The 24,705-nt window shown below is 38.5% G+C and overlaps 1 protein-coding gene across 11 annotated transcripts in view; it reads left to right on the forward strand.

Moving 5' to 3' along the window:
- Nucleotides 1-24,705, forward strand: part of LOC143221936 (uncharacterized) — an 87,867-nt gene that overhangs the window by 53,361 nt on the left and 9,801 nt on the right. For all 11 annotated transcript variants that reach the window (XR_013011893.1, XR_013011894.1, XM_076447613.1 and 8 more), the window contains 4 exons: nucleotides 15,115-15,178; nucleotides 21,955-22,208; nucleotides 23,291-23,354; nucleotides 23,724-23,819. Coding sequence is in view for 9 of the 11 variants with exons in the window: in XM_076447613.1 (XP_076303728.1) it covers nucleotides 15,115-15,178; nucleotides 21,955-22,208; nucleotides 23,291-23,354; nucleotides 23,724-23,819 (478 nt within the window). In the remaining 2 variants the exon portion in view is untranslated. The remainder of the gene's footprint in view (nucleotides 1-15,114; nucleotides 15,179-21,954; nucleotides 22,209-23,290; nucleotides 23,355-23,723; nucleotides 23,820-24,705) is intronic.

Consider the following 24,705-nt stretch of genomic DNA (forward strand, 5'->3'; position numbering starts at 1 on the left):
GTGTCTTTGAATGCGAACAATATTACATTAGTGGTTTGATTGTGCTGGAACAATGCATGGCATTTGACCTATCTACAGACCGTTTCTAAAGCTTCACGTAACACGGCTAGAATCGAAGTTTTCGTTTTAGGTTGAAGTCAATCGATTTATGTTATCCATTATCACAGTTGGATGCACGTTTATATCGCATCCAACTAGGCTCGGTTTATCTGGTTGATCGAGTGTTACATTGTTCCTCGAGCTTTTGTAACGTGTGCATATGCGCGTCTCACTCCGAGTTACCGCCTAACAACTCCTTTTTTTCTTTTTTGCAATAGAACTATCGAAAGAACAAAATCCGTGAAAATTCGTTCAACAGACCTCGATATTAACATGAAACTTGGTTAAACTATTACCTCGTTACATTGATTGTTACTTCACTCCATTTTATTGTATTGTTTGTTGCAGTTCGAGCAACAATTCGAGCGACCGTTACTTGATAAATATAAAAGAACATTTATCATGGTGCTTAAAATCGCGATTTTATCTATCTCCTCGCATTTTGATAAAAGTCGAATTGCTTCGCCGATAAATTGCCGACTTGATAATTTGTTTCTTTGCAGTTTCGTGCCACTGTTACTTCCCTCGAATATATTTCAGCCCGGAACATGGAAATGATGAAATTGAAAAAAAACGAGTGAGGAAAAAGTTTGCTGGTTGGGAATGACTGGTAAGGGACATCCCAAGTTGTTCTATTGGCCAGGTTCGCTGTTGCGTGCGAACACTAGGAACGCGCGCAGCGTGTTCTGAACAAAATATTGCTTCCGTTAAATGTGCAAAAAAAAATGGGTAACACCGAGGGAGCAAATGAGAACACGGGAATAGAAATTTATCGGGAAAGTTACATAGGAACAGAGTTTCGTGCGGAATCGTTAAAGAACTCGTAAAATAAAGCTACCGATGGCAAATATTAAACGGCGTTTCCGCTCATTCCGCGCAGTTGGATAGGTCAGCGCCAACTAATTTTCGACCCATTTTATGGCAGGAACGTAGTTAATGCAGGACAGTAATGAACTATTACTGCTACTATCGATTATGAAATCGCAAGCTCTCGTTTCTCATTCGAAGTCGATTGAACTCGCAAAAGAAAAACAAGCACATCATTTTCCATTTGCTTCTCTCCTAAAAACGAAACTTAAAATGTTAATTAGTAATTCGAGTCTCTTTAATATTAATTCGTTTTCCAAGTTTAACGAGTTCCAAGACGAATGTGTATTATTATCCTCCCACGCAATATAGAATTCTCTATAAATATATAGATCCATAAATTGCCTATAAAAAAAAATACAAGCGAACGTAAATCGATTATATTTTATATAATGTTTGACCTGATTCGCGAATCGGCTACTGTTAGACGTGCCGGCTACGCACTGTAGCAGAGAAATAATGGGTCCAAATCAGATAAACATAGTTAACAAATAGGTTCTACTGGAACTAATGATCATGTGAAAATTCGAACGAAGGTACAAGGTACACAAGGTGTTTCGTCTATCTTGATCAGATCCTCGTTGCTCTACCGATACAGCATGTCGTTCGTATTCTCATCTAATTCTCATCTACACAAAAATGAAAGAGTTCGGTTCCTTCGCTTTTATGGTAAAAATGGGACCTGTGGAGACATCAGAAGAATCAAATGAAGTTGGTATATTATCCCCGACTTATTAAAATGATTAGAAGAGGAACTGCACTTTTATTTAATTCTGTTTCCTACAATTCAGACAATTGGTACTTTGCATACAGATCTGCAGTCGTCTGCTCATTAGTATTGCGCTGCGTACGGGATCACAGGTGCGTTTAGCGACTAGCAATCACCGAAAGGCGCACATGTTACGTTTCGTGAAGCTCTCTATTTATTGTTTATGCAGTTAGAGTGTTACATCAACTTACGCAGCTGCCAGTAGCACGCCTCGTTGCATACCCACGGACGTTTCTATGAAACTCCCTCAAGTATTATTATCGTAGCGTTCCCGGCGTACGTGTAATTAATTTCGACAGCTCTTCGAACCGCGACTTTTGGAATTCGCTCAAAACAGTGTAGCTCGTTCCCTGTGGTGTGACGGCATTGTAATAGACTGCATAGGCGATCGAAAATATCGACGGAGCCGTGTACGATCGAGATCGCGTGAGAAAGATCAAAGATTCAGAGGAATCCTCGCTTGCATTTATTTTGCCAGCCGTTGCTAATTGTCTTGGCATACATGCTTGCTGAATTATGTTATTTTGAAATCGTTCCAGCGACACTGTCTGCATCGAAAATATCGTCCGAGTGTTATGCAGAGTCGGCCCATTGTAGTGCGATAACATCGCGGACGCATCTATTTTCATCTTAATTAAGTTTCTCAATCTCCGCGTTTGCGAAACACGTATTGCTGTTTTCATTACCGCGATATGTACACCGTACTACTTTATTTAGTGGTTCGACGCGTTTATTTATAACGCAGAAATTTTGGCGACCTGTTCCTTATGCAGCTCCGAAACTCTGTTCCAAGTGAATGCATTCTATTCGGAGTGAGACGTCTCCGCTCGCTGGAATCTCTGCAGTAGCGACGAGCGCTCCTGGTATGCGAGATATTTCTCGATTGATTTTTCCGAAGCCGCCATCGCGTTCTTAAGCATTCTCCTTTGGTTGGTATCGTTTCCAGATGACTTTTCGAGCTTGCTGTCTTGTACGTGTGTTCGATTATGTTTCAAAATTATACAGTGCATTATATATACATAAAATTCTCTTATATGTTACTTATTTATTGCATCGTCCTCGCAATGTATTTTGGGAGTTGTCGTCTTACGAATAACGCTCGAGTATAGTATCAACGAGAAAATAGTAACACTATTTTATTTCTAATGTTTTTGTTTATTAAACTTGTACCGACACATTCGTGACATTTCGCTGAGCAAAACGATACCAAACACGACACCATTTGGATCATAGTTACTCGTTTAATACACGACGTAGTGAAACTTATATTATCCAAACTAATCAGTGCAGCATAGAACACTCTGCAGTTCTACGAACACGGAGGAACGGGTGTAAAGGGGTTGGTCGCGAACCAATCACCATGAAATTTTGTCGACCACTCACTGCAACATCTGGATCGCCATGAATTTTAACTTTCTTGTCTCCCCACACTCCCGATTCGCAACTAATTTTATTCATCATATTGAATCATCGAACGTGTACATATGTATGTGTATATATCGGCAACTGCAACCGAATTCATTATCCTCGCTTCGACGGTATCCCTCGTACTTCGAAAATGATATTCAAGGAAGAGGGTCAAGTGGCGGATTCTAAAACATTCGTCCTGGATTTTCAGTGACGCGAACGATTCCTTATAACCCCTCGACAAAAAGTGTTTCCGATACGAAACAATAATGAATTCAAATCGTTACAGAACCGCGATGGTTGCTGCACATTTTCCCGCACCCGCGGACAAATTTCACGTGACCTCGATAGACGCTTCCAGTCGCTTTTTCGTATCAAAAAGCTCGATTGCGAAGCCAACGGTATTGATTTCTACGCGTTCTTTGTTTTTTTTTCCTACGAATCAAATTCGTGCGTTTCGAAATCATGTTTGTGGTTGTAAGGAAAAACACCGCATATCACATACTTTCACTTTCGAGATATTGCCATTTAAAGTTCTGATCACTAATTCTGAACATACGACATCGGTTATACTGCATTATTTTTTTGAGCCTTTCGGATTTGTTTTCATGACTTTTTTTCTGGTAAATACGTAAATCCTACACTGTACAGCTCCAATTAATGCATAAACTCAAATTTTTCGAAATTGTAACATGCGGCAGTTTTCCTTGCAACCAGATTTAGCCGGCGATCTTTTCAAGGGGTAGACTCCTTTTTCCAGGATTGCAAGGTGCATGAGGTTTTTCAGTAAGTCAAAAACGATAGATAAAAGATCAATCTGGGGCGCTATCCCCCTCAAAAGTTCTATTTTTGCGTTTACGAGGTGTAATTTGCATTATTCGGAAGCATACAACTTACAAATTGCAAATTACGCCTCGCAAACGAAAAAAGGACTTTCGAAGGAGATAGCGCTCTAGATCGATCTTTTATATAGCGTTTTCGACTAGTGAAAAACCCCATGTTGGTATTATCGAGAAATGAGAAGGCGAATCCCGCACCCTTGCAATCCTGGAAACGAGTCTACCGCCGCTCGACGACAGCCCATGTATACTGCATCCTTGCTACTGACGATGAAGTATCAATATTTGTGAATTTGAAATGTACACATTGGTCAGTAACACTGAAAATAATATTATTGACCACATGTGGGATAAATACGTATGCCGTATCGCGGCTCGAACAATTCGATCACCCACTGTACGTTTGCACCCGGGACGATTTCAAGTCAAAATGTTACCATTCCAAATGGAACGGTTAGTTAATTTTCGTACATATTAATTCTGCTACCTAAATGCATTTCTTCTCTTTTAATACGAAATCCTGTTTCTGCAAATTCATCCACCGATTCTTGAAAAGCGACAGGCCCCACAGTGCATCGACGAATGCATTATGCAATCCGTTGTGAAGAACAAACGCGATACAAAAATAATAAAAAGCGTTTCTTATTTTTTTTCTCCCTCCTTGGCGCTTGTTAGAAATATTCGAGTATATGTAAAGTGGGAGAGGCAACACAAGAGAAAGAGAGCGCGAGATAGAATGAAAGAGAACGAGAGAAGAAGAGAAACGGAGCTAGAGGGTTGATAGAGGGGTGAGTCGACCTGAATTTCAACACGTGACCCTAGGCTCCATGACGTCACGGGACTGACTTTCCTCACCCTCACCCCCCGCCCCCCGCCCGGTTGTCCTGAAGTATTCAGGGCCGCAGAGAAGTGCAGTAAACGGAGACTTGAAAAGCTGGAGAAAAGAAAATTGCGGTAGAGAGGGGCGAGGGTGCGAAGCAACAAGCAAACTCGGAGGAAGGGTGTTAAAAGAGGGTCGAGGCTTTCAAAAGGTTCGCAGAAATTGCGTTAAACAGTCGGTGACTATCGTGTCACAGAGCCGAAATAGGGTTACTCGCGGACTGATGAGTAAGAGGAGCCGTCTTAAAGCAACCCCCCGTAGAAGGTTCTTCAACCCCCTTCGTGAAATACGCAACCAGCCAAGGAGGCCACTAGCCATTTTATGCATTACTCCACCTGCAACCTCGGCGAGCATCCATTACTCCCACCTGCTCGAGCTGTTCTTTATATTCACAACTCTATACACGCAACGTGCATCCCTAAACTATTTTACGATATTTTAGTACAGCTTTCATTTTTAGTTTTTAATCTAACAATCTTTTTTCAAAAACCAGAAGTTAAGGTTTTCGTGCAGTCTCCACCCTCCCAATCTTGGATAAATTTGAAAAATTTATTCTTTCTGTTTCGAGTTTATGAAAAATTAAATAATAAATCATTTCACGAGATTCGCATGTACCGATTGTCATTTTTATGAAAGTCTAGTTATCCAGGATTAAATAGATAGAAATAACATTGCAATAAAACAAAATTTTATTAAAAAAATTAAACCGACTTCGAAAAGCGCACTAAGAAGTATGATGAACTAATTTCCATTTAATTTTTGTGAACACACACGAACTTAAATACAATACATACAATCTTTTCGGAGGCGGCGCAAAATTGAAAACTTTCTACACTGGAAATCACGAACATCCTTAAATTCTTCTACATTCTTTCACATATTAATGTAACTTCTCTTCCCACCTACTGATTTCCAAGTTCACCATATTCCAATGAAATCATAATCAGCAACATCTGTCATTTGGAAAATTTTCAATTTTGCGCCGCCTCCGAAAAGATTGTATTGTATTTAAGTTCGTGTGTATTCACATAAATTAAATGTAAATTATTTCATTCTTTTTAGTGCGTTTCCTCGAAGTCGGTTTAATTCTTTTTTATAAAATTTTTCTATTTCACTCTTTTTAGTGGAACGAACAGAATTTGTAGAACACCGTAGAATGGTTTTTCGGTCTTATTGGTTATTTGCAATACAAACCGCAAAGAATGAAAAAATGCAAAATTTGTTTTCAAGGGACCACTCGGAAGGCATACCCTACAAAATGTAGAAGGTTTCGTCCTGATTGGTCCATCCATCTCGGCGTAATCGGTGAACATACATTATAGAAAAAAGATAAGCGAGAAAAGGCACATACAGATCGAATTGAGTAACCTCCTCCTTTTTCGAAGTCGGTTAAAAAATCGTTCGCGCACGAAAAGTAAAACAAATAAAAAGTCCAACAGACCTCGATATTAGCATACAACTTGGTTAAGCTATTATGTACCTCGTTACATTTATTGTTACTTCACTCCATTTTGTTATTGTTTATTGCAGTTCGAGCAACAAAAATTAAAAAATTAATTTAAAATTTATTTTTTCTGTTTTGATTTTGTGAAAAGTTAACTAATAAATCATATCACGAGATTCACATGTTCCGATTGTCAGTTTTATGAAAATCTAGTTATCCAGGATTAAATAGATAGAAATAAAATTGCAATAAAAAATCGTTCGCACCCGAAGAGTATGACAAATAAAAAGGGTTAACAAATCAAAGGTACCCAAGATTGAAGAGGATTAATGAAATATGAGACCTATGTAAATTGCATTCATTCACTGGTTATGCGTCGAAAACCATTAATGGAACACGTTAGGCTGCCTTGAACGTGACTCTGGAGCTGGAAATAGTCGTGTAATTTGTTTAAAGCTAGTCTTCCCTCGCGTTTGTTAATTGACCGAGAGCAGTCGCCGGTTTCCTGTGAAAATACGATCCAGCAGAAGAGAGGGAGAGAGAGGGAGATCGTAAAATTGATCGAAGACGACTGTGGATCTGGCCGCGCGAGAAAAGACAACAATCGATATTCCGTAAAATTGCGACGTAAGCGAGCGTTTACATTTTGGTCGTCGAATAGTCGACAGGGACGATAAATCACATCCGATTAAACTGTTTTCAACGACGGTGGTCGTTTCTGTGGATCGTTCACCGATCTTAATGGTTGTTTTCCGGTTTCGCAACCGTACGCCGGAGTTAATCTTAGCTATTTTACAGTTCCTACGATTTACAGCTCGCTGCTGGTCGACTATGTACAGGTGTGCAATTGAATGGGACCCGTCGATCGACGGTCACTCCTATATTTTGCGGTCACTGAAAGAGACATCATATCTCAAGCGAGAGGTTTCATCCGCTTCCAATATCCGTGAAATCGACTAAGCGAGCTAGACAAATTGTTTGGAAAATTATGACAGTTCTTGGCTCTTCAGAATAGCTCGCTGTGGATATCCACGAAATGCAACCTCATATTGGCCTAGCTGTGCTGAAGAAAATGCGTCGATGGTTTATTAACATATGTCGACTCCCATGTTTTATTTCGGTGGCGGAATTATTTCTCGAGATTTAAATGTTAAGTTTTGCAGAGGTTGATCAAGTGAGCTAGAATAATTGACACCATCAACTTTAACTTCTCTATTTTGTTTTATCAGATCACGTAGTCATGTGCACTGATCTACTAAGGACATTTGTCCACACATTGCCGTTGTTTCATTATTTACTTTTCGTTGTATGTAAGGTCTTATAATTTCTAGACTTTTACGCCAATGTCTTTCGACTTTATCACAAATCATTTTTATTCATTCATAAAAATCTGAAAGAACTACTATTATTTTTAACATTTTAAAAAATAGCAGCACACAACCGAATGTATGAACAACAAGTACTCAAGTAGAGTCATGAACGTATGTGTTCCTGTTAGATGACAGAGTGGAGCAGGCTCGTGTGAGAATAGAATGTGTGAACGAGGGGCGTTCCTAATGCCTACTTAAACAGCTCGTATTTATCGAGCTGCCACTGTGAAACTGCTTGTTACTTAATTATAGTTGCGACCGCATACAATCACTGAATCCACAGATTTCAGCTTCTACATAGTTACGTAAGTACGAATTGTGCACGATTAATGAGTAACTTTTAATATGGCTATATTCGTAAAATACATACATATGTATATCAGTGCGTGCGTGTGTGCTCCTTTGTATGATGAAGTATTGTTCTTGTGACATTATGCCGGTGTCCGGCATATTTCAGCGCTCGAAATGCCGTTCCTGTTAATTGATATTGATTACGTACAATTAGTGCCCCCTAATTAAAATATGAATATTAATGTCTTACTCACTGTTCACGTTATCATGTGTAACGGTGAAGTGTCCGCTTTATTCTACCGCAATTTGTAACTTAGCGCAAAGCACTGCGTTATTTTAATAGTAATTATGTGTTAAATGAAAATTAACTGTTACGAACCGCGAACTGGTCATGATTTGACTGGATAATATTATCATTCCGCGAATTTCGTGTCGCGCCAAACCAGTCCGTGATATGTTTATTTATGACAATGTTTGGAGCGGTCGTCTAGTATGGAGTAACGAACATTTAACGGTATCAACAGTACCGTCTTGCAATATTTTACTAAATACGTGTGACAATAACACTGTCCAACAGCCAAAAAGTATTTCGATTCCCACTATGCGATTCTTATAGAGTTTTCCGCGCTGATTCCGAATCTGTTTTTAATTTTTTTCCTATACGTCCAGTTTTTGAGAAAATGGAGTTTAAAAAAAAGACATATTTTTCAACTTTAAACAAATATTGTGATGTTATTATAAAAGATATTGAATTGTTCTTTACAGCAAAAGATTCTGCAGACTTTCCCGAATACAGTGATATCCAATATTAATACATTATGATTGTTTAAATATGTTTAAACAATGATTAAAGATGGAGAGACACCACTTTTGCACCAATTTTTGTCTCAATTTGTGTCTCTCCATCTTTAATCATTGTTTAAACATGTTTAAACAATCGTAATGTATTAATATTGGATATCACTGTATTCGGGAAAGTCTACAGAATCTTTTCCTGTAAAGAACAATTCAATATCTTTTATAATAACATCACAATATTTGTTTAAAGTTGAAAAATGTGTCTTTTTTTTTAAACTCCATTTTCTCAAAAACTGGACGTATAGGGAAAAAATTAAAAACAGATTCGGAATCAGCGCGGAAAACTATAAGAATCGCATAGTGGGAATCGAAATACTTTTAAAAAGTTGAAATTTGTTGGACAGTGTAATTTACATTTAGGGGGAGCGATAGTAAAAGTGGGTCAAAATGGACCCGCCATCGGAGGCACGACAATGTAAGTTACCGTTTCGTCAACTTATACAATCCTCCAAAAACTTGTAGACACTATATGTATTGTCGAACGCATTTTCGAATATTTAAAACGATCACATTTGGCGATGAAATGTTGACTTTAGAACGATCGAAAAAATATAAGTATATTCGCACCGATCATTCGGTACTTATTTTTAGGGTGAATATTTGCAGTATCAATATTCCCCGTTTCTTGCGAAACCGTTTGTGAATCAGTTTAATTTGATCACGAAACCATATTTCAAGCTGTCACGAATAGAATAATAAATTCGATGCCGGTCATATCTGTTCGTGACCGTCCATGAAAATTTGGTTCACAGCCAATCTTCAAAGGATTGTTCCAGCTATTGCTAAACACTGATTTGTGTTCAGCATGGCATTCCTTAACCGTGCTACCAAACACTGTACAAAAGAGCCTCTCGGTAATCCAAAGGATTTACCGAACATAATTAATGCGTGGGGGCACGTGTGCCGACCCGATTATGTAAACCGTGGCTTGTTTATCCTATAACCTTTCTTCTCTTCATTGAAAATCTTCGCAAGAATGTTTTAATGTATTGTTCGCTGATACGCCGTTCGTGATGTGCGCGATCTGCGCGATGATACGGCCACGGTAATGACCAATTTTAATAATACTTACGTACAACCGGTGTTTCACAAAATGGAAGAGCATAATGCGACTCTTGTTACATTAGCTGCACAATGTAATTCGTAGTTTTGTCTTTCAATTGTCTCAAACGACTAATTGAAAATAATCTTCATCATTTTACATACAATTACAGCATTTTATAGGTGACTGATGCTCCGAGTACAATGTTCCGATATAAAACAAGGTTGCAAATGATTAATATACAATACAATATATCAATATAAAATGAAATCATATTCTTCCTGTTGCAATTAGGGAAAGAAAGTTAATTGAGCAAATCTATTTCTTTTTAATTACATGCCAAAGTATATAAACGAAAGATAACACGCAAGGATTTGAATGCATCTAGCCGTGGCTGTTGCGAATTCATCAGACGCGTCCGCCTCGTAAGGATTAAGTCTTCCATAAATATCCTCTGTGTAATTTTGCAGAAGGAATAATCATTGAAATGCGAAGATGGCGAATGTGACTTTATTTATGCAAATGTGATCTATAATTGAATAGAACGCGCCTCTGCACAGTTTTCATAGATCCAGACGATCAAAGTGTCACGTTTAAACGTAGCAAAATTAGAATATGAATATTGAACTCATCACTCTGCTCGGATGAATGCATCAATATTATGCAGCCTGTCTGGAGTGCAAGCCTCGGCTTAAATAATAAGCGAGAGTCTCAATTACATACAATTTAGAATTTCTTATACTATTCCGTTGTTCCTCGAGGCAAAATTGTAAAAGGTGAACGGTGATCTATTTTGTTAAGCACTGTAGATCCTACAAACTCCAACGAAATTCGAGAAATTCATTAAGGTGGTCGATCAACTGTACCTCATTATTTGTTGTGGCATGTTTAATTATTTTTTGGGATATAAACGGCAAAGATGAACATTGATTTCCCATTTTTGTCAGGCACTGTAGATGCCAGAGTCCACCGGAATTCGTGGAAATTGATTAAGATGGTCGATGAACATGTCACCCGCATGCGACCGACAGACAACGTGTCGAGCGCGTAATCGAGAACAGGTGTAAATCCGAAGCACATGGCCAACGTGAATTCACGTCGGTCTGCGGGCACCTTAATTCGAAGGGATGTTCGGTCCAAGCTATTCATCCGTGCACAACCGCAGTCCCGCCAATGGGTTTTCTCGTATCCATTAAAGTTGATAATGCGTCGAGGAGTAAACATCCTCGCAGCCAGTGGAGTCGAGCTATTTTCAAAAGTACTTTGGCTGAATGAACCGATTATAAGGCAACGGTGCAGTTTATCTAACTCTTCCACCCCTGCTAGCAGTTTACGCTCTACTTAATTTCCGAATTGAAAGTACAGGCGAAAGCTCAAGGCATCCCGCGGGCTGGCTATAGCGCCCGAAACGACGCTAAACATTCGACCATAAGCCGCAAACCGGGAAAACGACCCCTCAACATGGAAAGCCAACGCGTTGGCTACTGGTAATTAGCTGGTCGTTTCAAAAGATTCATAATTGTTAAGGATTCCAAGGAGCATCAAAGGATTCTCCATCTTTGGTAGCAACAGCAGTTTCAACCCTTTTCAAATACGAGCTATTTTAACTCGAAAATTAAACATTTCCTCCGACCCAACATAATTCCATTCTATATGATTTTTTGTATTTTATGGATATATATTTGATACAACACCCCATACAATACTTAAATGTTTAATGTATAATTGTAAAGCAATTTTTAGTGGTGCCTCAGAGTCACCACTCGAGTGCTAGGGGTTAAAAGAGATCGAGACACCCTAATGTAACGCAATCTACAATAAATTGCTGCTTCAATCGCAAGGAACGGGTGCTGCATACGAACTTTTTCCTTCATTAATAATTGCAAAGCATCATATCGATATTCTCCATTGTTGTCATAAACCATTCGCAGTTTACTTATTATTTGGGTATACTTTTTATTTGTAATATCATTCTAGTATTTTTCAAGTGAGAGGTTCAATAAAAAGGCAATAACATTTGGGATTGGATATTTAGTTTATGGTAACGATTGTTATCTACGAGACTGTTCCAACGTTAAAAGAAGATTCTTAATTTTCTTTTGGACATTGCAGAATCATTGAGTATCCTATTAACTCTCCTATTAACCTAGTTTTGACGATTTCACGGCTGCCACGACATCCAGCTATTCATAGACAGCTAGATCTATTAGAGTCTTTAAACAACGACGAGAAAGGAGGAAACGTCTATTTTCAACGCCAGATTACTCATTCTACGCACATACCTTGTTGCACACCACCTAGTACACGCAATTTGACGCTGTTCCATTTGGCTCATTCCCGATTACTCTGTTCATTCCCTTCATTGATCGGTTCACCCGAGCAAACTAGCCAATAGTGGTGTAATTAAGCACTCGACCTACACAATATAGAGAATGTCGTGGGACAGTCTAAATTATGCTCTGCTCTGCAACATACTGCATTAGCCCGAGAGAGCCTTCCAAAATTTCATGAGATCCTCTTGCAAATGGAGTCGTTTTCGATCAGATAACGGCCATGTTTTATCGCTGGCTGGGTCTCCGCCATGCGCGAACCGTCCGGGAGCAGAAAATGATATCGGTATATGTACATACATATAGTAATTCGAATAGAGGACGGGACCAAAGTGCCTTCGGTCGACTCCCGACTATTCTAAACGGTGCCAGACAATGTTACAAACAGCATACATACAAATTGTCTTGCGTTCCATTGAGTCTTGTGCAATTCTCGGAAATGATTGTACATATGAGCGGTGGTAACTTGACAACATCATTCATCACGATTTCGAATTCGCAATTCTAATTCGCATTGGTCTGGCTATTTTAATAGATCGGTCTGTCAACATCGTCATATTTATAGTATGTGTACATTATTAAAATACAAACAAACATTTATAGCAGCAAACATCAACGACATCTCTACTCTATGTTTATCAGAAATGATAATTCTTATAGCACTAGTTCTTTTATGCGAAACTTTCTTCTTCGCGATGATTGACAAAGCTACAAGAGAATATAACCACAAACGCCACGAATGTACACCTACCGCTAAAGTCTTTCGAGCAAGTGTCAAGATAAAAGAGGGTGTAAAGGGACGCTGAAGACTCAGCAGAAACTGGAGTTGTTTCACGGTTTGGTTGTCCCGGTGACCGTGACAGTATTCTGACATGTTTTGATAAACCGTCCGCCTAATGAGCAGGCTTCCTGTCGTTTCCACGAGAAGATTCCTCGACTAGTTCGTAGGCGTATCGCGATGCTGATGGCCGTCCCCGTATCAGAGCAATACCTGGGAACCTCTGAGCGAATGCGAATCCAGGTCGCCCCATTTTGTAATTGGCAATCGGCCTGATCCGCTAGTGAAAAGTCTGCCAGCGAGTTTCAGTTGTCGAACGCTGCCAGGTCGATCCATCGGTTGTCGGGTCGCGTTTGCCCAGACTTTGCACAATTCTCTCCGCTCGTTCGTTCGCTCGCGAACCTTTTTATTTCCCCCCACCGTATCCGCCAACCTTTTTGCTCATCTTCCATTGTCCTGGCGCATTAATGCCAAGCGTTCGCGAACGCCCGCGACAATTTTCTCTCATCGCTGTTCGCGATCCGTCGAGGTTCACCTGAGCGCAGCGGAAATCTGTTGAAACGCGACACGCTGGGATTCGCACGCCTTCAGTAGTCGAAGTCTGCGATTCCGAGCACGGGATCCTTGAAACACGATCCGACCTACTCCTTACCGTATAAGATCGAATTAGAGTCGCGAGGGAGACTTCCGAAGAAAATGATTCATTTATTTGAATTCAATTTCGATTCTTCCGAAATTCGATATGATTAACACTAAACTACCACTGCCGGTCACATGGCCGGTTGTATATTTTTCATTTTACAATTATTGAAATTATGAAGTTGCTTACATATATCGTATTGTCATTTTTGTAAGCTGAAAAATTTGAATCGTTTTTAGTGCTCGGTAGGTTTAGTGTTAACCCTCGTGCACTCCTCAGGAATACTTGTACATACATACTAGCGTATTCTAACGTTAAATCTAGCGGATTATTTATGCACTAAGCGTGATAAAGATGATACAACCATAATGACATACGCATAATTCATCTGAATAGATTTTGTACGAATTGTGCTATAACAGAATACCAGTGCCGTAACGAGGACGTGGCGAAAGAGGCGCAACTGGGTTTGGGGCGCAAAACCGAATACCGACCCGATTGAGGGTCGCTTGGACGCTTTTCAAATCTTGCAAAAAATTCCGAACTCTCATTACAAAACACGTATCCAAATCTCGACATAGAATTAAGGATTTTCGTAACAATGCCTGTAACAACAGTTTCCTGCAAACGTTCGTTTAGCAAATTAAAAATTGTAAAATCGTACCTTCGTTCTTCTATTGGACAAGAGCGATTAACAAACATGTCTATAATATTAATTGAAAAAGATGTTGCCAAAACATTAAATTATGACGATGTAATAGATGTGTTTGCAAATGATAAAACGAGAAAAATTACTTTATAAAATATGCTGAACTGTTTTATGTTTTTATTATATTATTTTAACATATACGTATGTTTTGTATTTCTTTTATTTCGTCGTCATTGAATATGAATAAAAATTTGTTCTTATTTAGGTTATAGATTATTTATTCATACAAATACCTTGACAAATACATTATTGTATATACAGGCAACTCATTTTGATGAGATTAACAGTATTTAATATATTGCATGTAGTAAAATTGAACTTGTTACATAAACATTTTTAATTTTTTTGTCATTATTAGATTACGGGGAGGCGCGGGTTAGACACTTGCCACAGGCGCTTCATACCCTCGTTACGGCACTGCAAAATACCCTAACATTTCGTGTGTTAGGCTAGAGCCGTTACGAAATCTGTTTGCGCAAACATGTTTACAAACAGTCTGTTAGAAACCCGGATTTATTATTTAAGCAAGGAAGTATACTTGAAAGTGCATAACATAACGAGCGTATACCTATGGCGTTTGTTTACTCCGTTGCAGTCCTGTAAACGACATAGTTTGTGTGCAAGGAAACAATTAGTTGTGTTGAATGTAGGGATAATCAGAAGACCATGCCAAGAAAACAGTAGAGAGACTCTTTCCTGGTACTCCCTTTTTCAATAATTACCAAAATGTACCTCGGACCATAAACATAAGGGTTGCAAAATTTAATCGATTATTCCCGTTTTTGTTGCAGAGAAGGACTGCAGAGATAACGGTGGACAGTGGGGAACAGAATGCGGTGTTCATCCGCATTTCCGGTGAGTTCACCGCATACCGTATAACTAAATTGTAAGAAGGTATCTCGAACTTTCTAAGTTGCTATTTTATGTTTTAATATTATATTATACAGTCACAAAATAATATTGCAGTCTCGATTACATAGTCGAAGATGTAGTAGGGTAACTGCACCAGTGAATAAACATTTAAGAAATTGTTCAGGGAGATATCTTATTTTTAAAAAGATATGTGAATTAAAGGAATCTCATATATGGCAAATGGCTCCCTATACTTCATTTGTCAAAAATAAATGAACACAAATAAAATGGAATTATTATTACTTTTCTTTATTAAACGTTAAATAAAAAATACCAGTCAATGAACACTACATTCTAGTAATTGAACAATGATGGTCCAATGAATGAACAAAATTACTAAACAATATTCTCCTATTTATTTAACTCTTTAATCACAAAAAATCCCCTAGAATTAATTTTCTTTGGCTCCGTTATCTTTGTTAAAACATCCTGTCTCTTGTACCAAACCGTATCTGGAATCTCTGGCCATTTCCATACCTTTCCTTTTTCACATTCTACCATTGTTGTCACTTCATGAACACTCTGTTCATTTACTGGGCTACGAGTAATATCGTGGACACAACGAATTTTTAACGAAATATTCATTTTATAGCTATTTTTGTGATTTATATTCAATATTTAAACCCTCATACAACTATATTGTTAGTAACTTTTATCTCACGTGTAAAAGAAAAGTATAAAAACTCATATGTAAAAGAAAAGGTCGTGTATACATACCTTACTAGTTTTAGCTGTGTTGCACACACTCGACGCACTTGGGGAAAATAGGCCATCTTAGAAACTAATGGTCAATTGACCAATATAAACCAATAGGAATACAGCTACGAAAAAGAGTCATGTATATTCCATTGGCCCAAGAGTCATTATCGCTAGTATGCCGTGCGGTTTAAAATTTGTTGAAATATACAAAAGCGTTCATTTACTGGTGCAGTTACCCTAGTGAAATTGTACTTATTTAGAAATACACCATATCAGGTTCGACCAGAAGTGTAGAATAGGGGTGGCTAACTTCTCTGTCAGCATATGTTCCTCTGGCACAGTGTTTCCCAGAGTGTGGTATGTACTCGTACCCCTGGGGGTATATGAAGAGTTTAGAGGGGGTACGCACACTGATTCTAGTGCAACAATCCTGGTGCATACCAATAATACTTAATACCAATTGTTCTTAACGGAAGATACTCAGTGTTACGACAGTTATAGAAGGGGCACACAGATGTCGAAACTTTGGGAAACACTGCTCTAGCAGTTAGTGGGTTCTCCCTCTAATCATTTAACTGTCCATCCCAGCTATGACTCACCTGGCATAAGTCACACATATAACCCGTACATCAGTTGATGATTGATAAAAAGGGACAAAGAAATATTGTATAGCTAGACTGATAGGTTTACAAAAACTTCTTATCATAAAATTGACAATTTGGTTAGCAAGTTAGAAATTCAGTTTTGAAATATGTACCCTCACAATAGGTGGAAAAGAATGATTAAATAATTCTAATTGCATACGCAAGCATTCAAAATTGTATTTGATTAGCCAATATATTAGCTCAGGCTTTTATTACATTATACGTATAACTATATTTGAATAATCACGCATAAATAACTACCATTAATACGCACGAAATAACACCGGTCGTTCCGTCGGAACGACTATGCGCCGTATCTTTGCAAGCAGTTATTTAATTCATGAATCGGAAGTCAATTAAATTCACGAGTTCGGGTTGCTCTTCGGCAATAATGTTCGCAATTAGCACGGAAACGAGTAAACTGAGACGTAAACGCGATTTAATGAGTTTGGATTTGCAAATGGATTTCGAAAATGCTTGGATGCTCCGCGCATAATTCCAACTTTCGAAACTCGCTTGCCGTTTACAGTACCACGTACGTATGTAAAATACAAGATTGTACGTACAAGGAGCCGTCAAGTCAAGTTTATTAGGGCAATTAACGTTGGAACGAATCGACATGTTCGAAGAAAATAATCGAAATAAATGGACAATTAAGGACAGCACGATTGCGCGTTGCTCGTTTCGTCTGATTCGATTAAGGAAAGCGCACGCGGCGTAGAAAGCGGAATGATGATCGCGGAAAACGGCGTATTTTCCACGACATCGGCGATAAACGATAAACGGACCCCCCCAGTTTTCTATATATATATCACTAATGAAACCTTTTCTATCCGATAGACTGTCAAACACGGAGCTGCACGCATATTCCCCATGAAGAATCGTAGATTACCTCCAAAAGTTGAAACGCAATACCATAAGCGAACAGTTTTCATTGTGCTAAATTTTTCTCTCAAACGAGGGAACAATCTACACTGTATAGTTTATGCTTACAACAGACAATTTGTTCGGTTTTTAAGGACCTTGTACCGCAGATACGGTGTCTCTGTATACTAGAGTATCTAAATAATGTCTCGAGGATAAGAACACCACTTCATAATGCCTTGAGGTCCTATTAACGGATCTGATGTATGATAATAGGTCCGACCCTGAATTACCTGCGCTAGGTCTCAGCAATCTGCTTTTCCCTTGCATCGTCTCCATTCTGTTAATTTATCTTTAATTAGCCAGATCCACGCTGGCTGAAAGGAAATTAATTCATTCTGCAACTGATTATTCCTCGACCAACGATCTCCTTTCGATTAATTGGAAAAAGCGAGAGAATTATGCGATACAACATATCCGCTTCGTGGAAAAAAAAAACATATTGTTTCTCGCGACAATTATAACAAAAGTTACTTGAACATTGCTTTACCGCAAACGTGGAGAGTCGACCTATTGATTTCTTCCGTTTAACCCAGATGCGCTTCAACGTTTCTATCAAAGGATTAGGATAGGCTTACGACTGATAGGATATAATATAGAAGATCCACTCTTGATCTATATGGCCACACTATTCGAAATCTCCACGTTATTAAAAAATAAATCGACAGATTTCAGCATTTCCCTCGACGCGTCTAATACACTGTTGTACGTTGAGTTATTTCAATTATCTTTTATCAGAGAATATTTGGTATGTCATGATTGAATTTTAAAGGGGTTACCTCGAATCGATTTTAGCATGTGTTCCCGTAAGAATTTATTCACTTTTGAGGCCGCAAATTAAAGCTGAAAGATCGTATTTCGTGATACAGTCGTTAATTCTGTCGAATAGAACTCAAAATTGAAGCTAGAAGATCAAAATTGTATGCATAACAAAAAATCTAACATTCAGTATATTTCCAACTTCATTATTAACTATGGACAAATGTAAATCCAACAATTTTAAATAAAATAAGCTGTTTCTAGCTGACAAAATCGCTAAAATAATACGCAAATACTTTTAAATAATAATACAAAATAATATTTAATCCGTTTCCTTAGAAGAGAATCATTTTCCTCTTCTCGGTGTGAGGTAGAAGCCATTACTTCGCGGCCCAATAAAATTTTAACCCGGCTGAGAAATGCTGGTCTACAGTGCTCAAGAGTTAATTTATGACTTTGTAAGTGAGGATAAAATGTAGAAAGGTAAATTATAGTTTCACTCACTCTGTAAGGAGAAGTTATGGAAGGAGAAGTGATATTTACGTAGTATCGCAACTTGTTATTCGCAACTCCGTATGATAAACCTTGTTTCGTTGCAATGCGGTCGAGCTGTGACGCACACAACGAAGTCCGCAGTTGAGTATTCGAAAATGCTTCATGAAAATCGTTAATTGCGACCATACACACGCAACCGCGATGTACGTCGCGATGAGAAATGTTTAAACACAATTTACCGGACACACGAGCGAAAAGAAATAACGAAAATTCTGTCGCAAACGGTTACCGATCGAACGCGGTCGAAAAATAAACAAACTCGATGTTTACACTTCGGATAATCTATCGGTTTCTTCGATTCCCGACGCAATCCGTCCGACGACGTAGCAAAAATGCGCAAACTCCTCTCGGAAACAAAAGAATGCTTCCCACGCGATTCTGTTTGCGGTCAACGAAATTCCGTCTGCGGTCGACATGGCTGAACTTCTATTTTCGCACTAAACACAGCGGTCCCGCGAGATTGGAACGAATCATGATTGCAATCAGAAAGAACGTTGCAAAAAACAGCGAATGCTTCGAAACGTTCACATTTGCGTCGTGCACGGATTCGCTGGAAAAGTGCAACGACGCAGAACTCGACGAATTTCAAAGTGAAAACACTGTAGCGAATTCAATTAGAAATGGATTTGACCATGTCCATCGCGTTTCCCATAGTGTAGAAAATGCATACGGTCGACCAAAAATGTATTTGAGAATCCATGGATACTTGAAAAACATTATATCCCCTATTTTTCACTTGCTATGTCATGCACAAATATGCTAGTGCTAAAAAAAATGAATGACAGTCTCCGAAAATAGAAGCTTCTAGCTTCAAAATGAGTCGTAATTTCTTTATTGTGCTATTTTTTTGTAACAAAACTATCATAGTTCAACTACTTTTTGGATCAACTGTATGCAATTTTACAAATGTTACAAATTATTGACATTGCTGATTACCGAATCGAATAGTACATAGTATTGTATATTCACACTTCAGTACGCAACAAATGGCATAATTTATGCCAGAAGGTACTATAATTGATCAAAAATTAGGTCACAGCAGTCGCAAACATGGATTATGTACCAATCGAAATGACGACAATGTGCGACCGTGTTGAAGCGAGGAAATGTTAGATCATTTTGAAAATAATAGCAAGTTCATACATCATTTTCTGACGAGGCGAAGATAAATGACTTGCAACGGCCAATGCGTTTGGCCTCAATTTCAAAGTACGGAGAGTACAAGCAAAATTAGTGACCGTCCACAACGGAAACGGATTCGAAATAAAGTTAGACGCGCAGAATTTCGAGCTTTGTTAAAAATATACAACCGTTGAAAGAAATATAATTAAACCGTGAACCGTGCTGGCCTCAACAGGCTCGACGCCACGTCATACACATTCACAACGGCCAGGTACCGTGTCTATAAACGTCAAGACCATGTGCATATGTGCACTGATCTATGCACGCACGCCGACAGGAGACGAATTGAAATTAATTAGCTGCGTGAATGGGGCACGCGGAAATGCATTGGCGTGTTGTAATTTTAAACATAGCCGCGGCTATTTCCAGTACGGCCGATTACGATCGCCTATAAACAACAATGGTAATAATAACATATCGTCCCCGTTGGCAATAAGTTAGACTACCATCAGAACTCTGGGATTCGTCGCTTATTTCAGCCGGTGCCGGTCACTTGCTTGTGTAACAATCGTCTCTAATTACGGATTTTAAGGTCAACCACTTAAGATCGATCTTCGATAAATTCTAAACGCAGAGGATCGCATGTTGAATTGCCCGTACCGGCAAGGTTAATGCGCGCGGTGTTGGGGATACTTGTCCCTGTCGCCTAACCGAGTTAAACAGTTAACCAACGTGACGGTTACAAACAAGTGAATTCATTTTACTCGATATTTTCTTAATCCTATATCACGTGCTACACAATATCAAGTTAAATTATGTTATTATTTCAGCGACAATTCGTAGATTAATTTTATATTCCATATAAATATGAACCATACGAGGAAGATGAAAGTTTGCAGATTGATATTTAGTGCACAACAATTTACGAAGAATGTCTATTAAAAGTTAGAAATCTGAGGAAGTTCAAAGATTTACATACACGTAACTTTCTAAAAGTTACTATGATGGATGCTTGATTAATTTGAACATTTTTTGGCAGTGACAGTAGAGTATCACTATTGCCATTGCGTTAATAATATGCCATACAAAGGAATGAACAACAATGACACTCTAACAATAAGTGTAGCGCTGACGCATTGGGATGCATATCTATTGTTTCAAGACGAATTTTCCATGCCAATTATACGTTTGCGCAATGCTATCGCATCTAGAAAGCATTGTCAAGCAACATAGTTGCAACATCGCGTTGAACGTGCGCCACTTGATCCGTACATCTTGCTTCGTTAATAATTTCGATTGCACAATTCGTGAGGCAGTTAGTTACGACATTCTACGATTCGGCATCAACTCGACTACAATGCTGCGTGATTGTATAATTGCAATTTTTCTTATTATACGAATTAGCTAGCTGACGACGTGAATTTTGTTTATGAAGTACTCCAACGATATTACGAGCCAGCAAATTAAGTGGGAATGCCTACTTACTGCAGAGGAATTCATAGAACGATGTTATATAAGATAATGTTAATAATAATGCAAATTTATTAAATTGAACCTTTCGAAAACCACGCAAAAGAGAAAGTTTAGCGATTGATATTCAAAGCACAAGAATTTATAAAGAATGTCTATTAAAAGTTAGGGACCTGTAAAAGCTAAAAGTTGTTCAACAGTGTTAACAATCTGTCAGACGTGCGAAACTTTGAGCTTTTACTCCCCCTTGTAAATTTTCCGGTAATAACCTCCTATCGAACGATAGTTTCCTGCAACCGACACAGTACTATTTTGAAGAGCACTTCGCCATCTAGTACAGTATAAAGGTTGACTGCTGCAATCATTATTCGTTGACCTTTGTCACTATTTCAACCCTTGTTATTCCAGAAATATTGGAGCATATTCGTTAGCTAAACAAATTTAATCGACATGCTTTTATTATATGGAATTTTGTCTTTTCAAGAACTACTTCACACTGTGCTAGGATTGAGGAAGCAATGATGATTGTTTTTTACTGTTGCGCAGATACCGCATTACCAGCGCCGAGTGTGTCAGTGACCTTGCCGGAAGTTAGCGATGAACCAGCGAAAGAGCCGCCAATCAGACATTTGTCGGAGGTGGACCGAATCCTCTTGGAGAGTTTGGATATCGGTCATTCCAGGCCCAGGCCCACCGGTCGATTCCTCACGATGCACAAGCGGCGCCGTAAGAGGCTTACCACGAGATCCTTAAATCAGGAACCGGGTATCTTAGACGATATTTTCCATGGTCTGGTTCAGGTAAGCTATCGATTGTCGAATAGAGCTTGTATCCGCATAAAGGAACTGAATCCACGAGATGGGGTCGCATAATCTATTAACCCTCTGTCGGTGGACCTCCTTCACAACCGTAGGCTAGTAATAATGGGGATTTTGATCGCGATACACAAACGTTTATATTTGACAAGATTAATTTTACGACGGTCACCTTTAAGCAGCTCAATAAGCGCCGGTCACCGGTGACCCCCAAGGCATTCAATGTGTTAAGGGGACTCTCCGGTTCGGAGCTTTTGTGACCGATGGTCTTTACACGCTTAAAAAATGCTCAAAATATAGACGAGACAGGGATTAACCTTTTTGACTTTTGAGAAATGAGAATCGGTTTCACTAAGTCTTTCAAATAAAAATGTTTAGCTACTGTCAATGGTTCATTATTCAAAAGTTTCAACATAAATGTTCGTTCTGTGAACGGAAATCTACGCAACACTGTGCAAAATGTATGAACAAAATGTGGGAAAGGATAACCGATCATTAAGCCACGATTTATTATAAATTAGTGATCGATTGGTAGAATGTTAATTACGATTCGCGGAATCTTGGTTTCGCAGGTCTCTATCAAATGACAATAAAAGTTAGTCAATTAAAATCGGCAATTGATCTGGTCGATAAAATCCAAACTGGTTAAGGGACTTGAACCGTTAGCTAATTGAAGTGTAAAACCGATGATAGCGGTCGAACGATCAAAACCTTTGAGCGATTTAAGCGGTTAAATGCTAATATATAATAACATTACTGGTCAGAAATGATGATGACGTGATGGTGTATGAAAGTCACTGTTTTGATTAGAAGTAAAGTACGTTCGTGGGTTCACGTGTTCATACTATAACGTAACGAAGATATTCGCGAAGATGTAAAATACATAGACGCGCAGCGTGCACAGGGTGCAAGGAACACTTTGTTACTATTTATTTATGAATGAAACATGTGACTAATGCATAAAGGATTACATTACAATTTGTCGAAACAAACGTTCATGTAATTAAACACATATGAAAACATGTGGTTCACCGTTGTTAACATTGTGCTTCGATTATTTGTTGCAGTGTGTACTGCAGAAGGCTGGTAACTGGCGGTTTAATGCATTTACACTAGAAACGGTGACAGGAGGTAAGCAATTATACAAACGCATTCATTTTTCCGTAAAAAAAAAAAACAGGAAAAAAGCTCGATCTGTAAGAAAATCTAGGAGGAATGTCAGTGTTCAAAGCATGAGAACAATGCTATTCTCTTCCGACGATGATTTCCTAGAGATTAATTTTATAATACGCTATAAAACACTACTTCTTTACAGTAAGTTATTTCTTAAAAACCGAGTGTACAGATAGTTGTTAACACTCTGCACGTTCATGGAAAATAGTGATTTCAACGAAAGTTTTAATAATATCCTAATTCTAATCTGTCTCTTATACGTCGATCTGTTTCGTATAGGTCGCATTTGAATTTTTTCAAAAATCTGTATTCGAATTTGGTTTTCAGGTCGATCGCTACCAGTATTATGCGTGCATCTTTTTCATTGGTACGGACTGTTGCAACATTTCAACTTGGACGTGGTAACGGTGTGGAAATTGTTCGGTAAGAGTATCCAGAATAAATAATTTTTCATAAATTATATAAGATCAAATATAAATACTGATAGAATTCGTTGAATGATGGTTTGTCAGGTATGTCGGAACATTCATGTATAATATTAATCCTTTTCATTGAGCAATCTCAAAAATTCCATAAAATCGAAGTAATTCATTTAACAATATAAAAAGTGCAAAATTATACTCTTACATTTTTTTTAAATCTCAACCGGTACAACGAATATATTAGCACAAAAATTGATGTTTAAAGTTTAAATACGAACCAATAATTCCGTCACTCATACGATCGGTGTAAAGCGAAAACCAATGATAGAAAGGGATTTCTGAAAAACATGGAATGTTTAAATAATATTTGGAATGCATAGCTCCAGGAATTGGGCCCTGCGTTTACTGCATTTTACGTAGTTTCCGTTCGTTCGAATCGGGCGGTATTGCACGTGTATGGTTATACCAACATATGGCAATGTTTACTTATCGCGTTTGCGGAATTGAACAAGTATTTCCGCAATATCTCTGCATCCTCCTGCCCCCATCCACCCCTTCCTCATCCCTGTATCGCCACGTTTCCTGATACACCCGTGGAAACGGAATCTGCGGTCTTGTTTAACAATTGTTACTTTCTTTCGACACGAAATTTTTACGTCACCGCGATGTTAAAATACAGGTCGGAAGCTATTCGTCATCATTAAATATTCAAAAGGGGAGAGAAGTCCCATAAGCGAAACGATCCCCTTACGCTATGTATTCATATTTATAAATCGCGCGACGCTTATCATTTATTTATTCCGTAGAAGATTTCCATACAACCAGGATACATGCAGCTCTCCCCCCCCCCTATCACAGCAGCCGTGAATATTTCAGATACATACATT

Source organism: Lasioglossum baleicum, chromosome 3 (genome assembly GCF_051020765.1).
Source record: "Lasioglossum baleicum chromosome 3, iyLasBale1, whole genome shotgun sequence".
NCBI lineage: Eukaryota > Metazoa > Arthropoda > Insecta > Hymenoptera > Halictidae > Lasioglossum > Lasioglossum baleicum.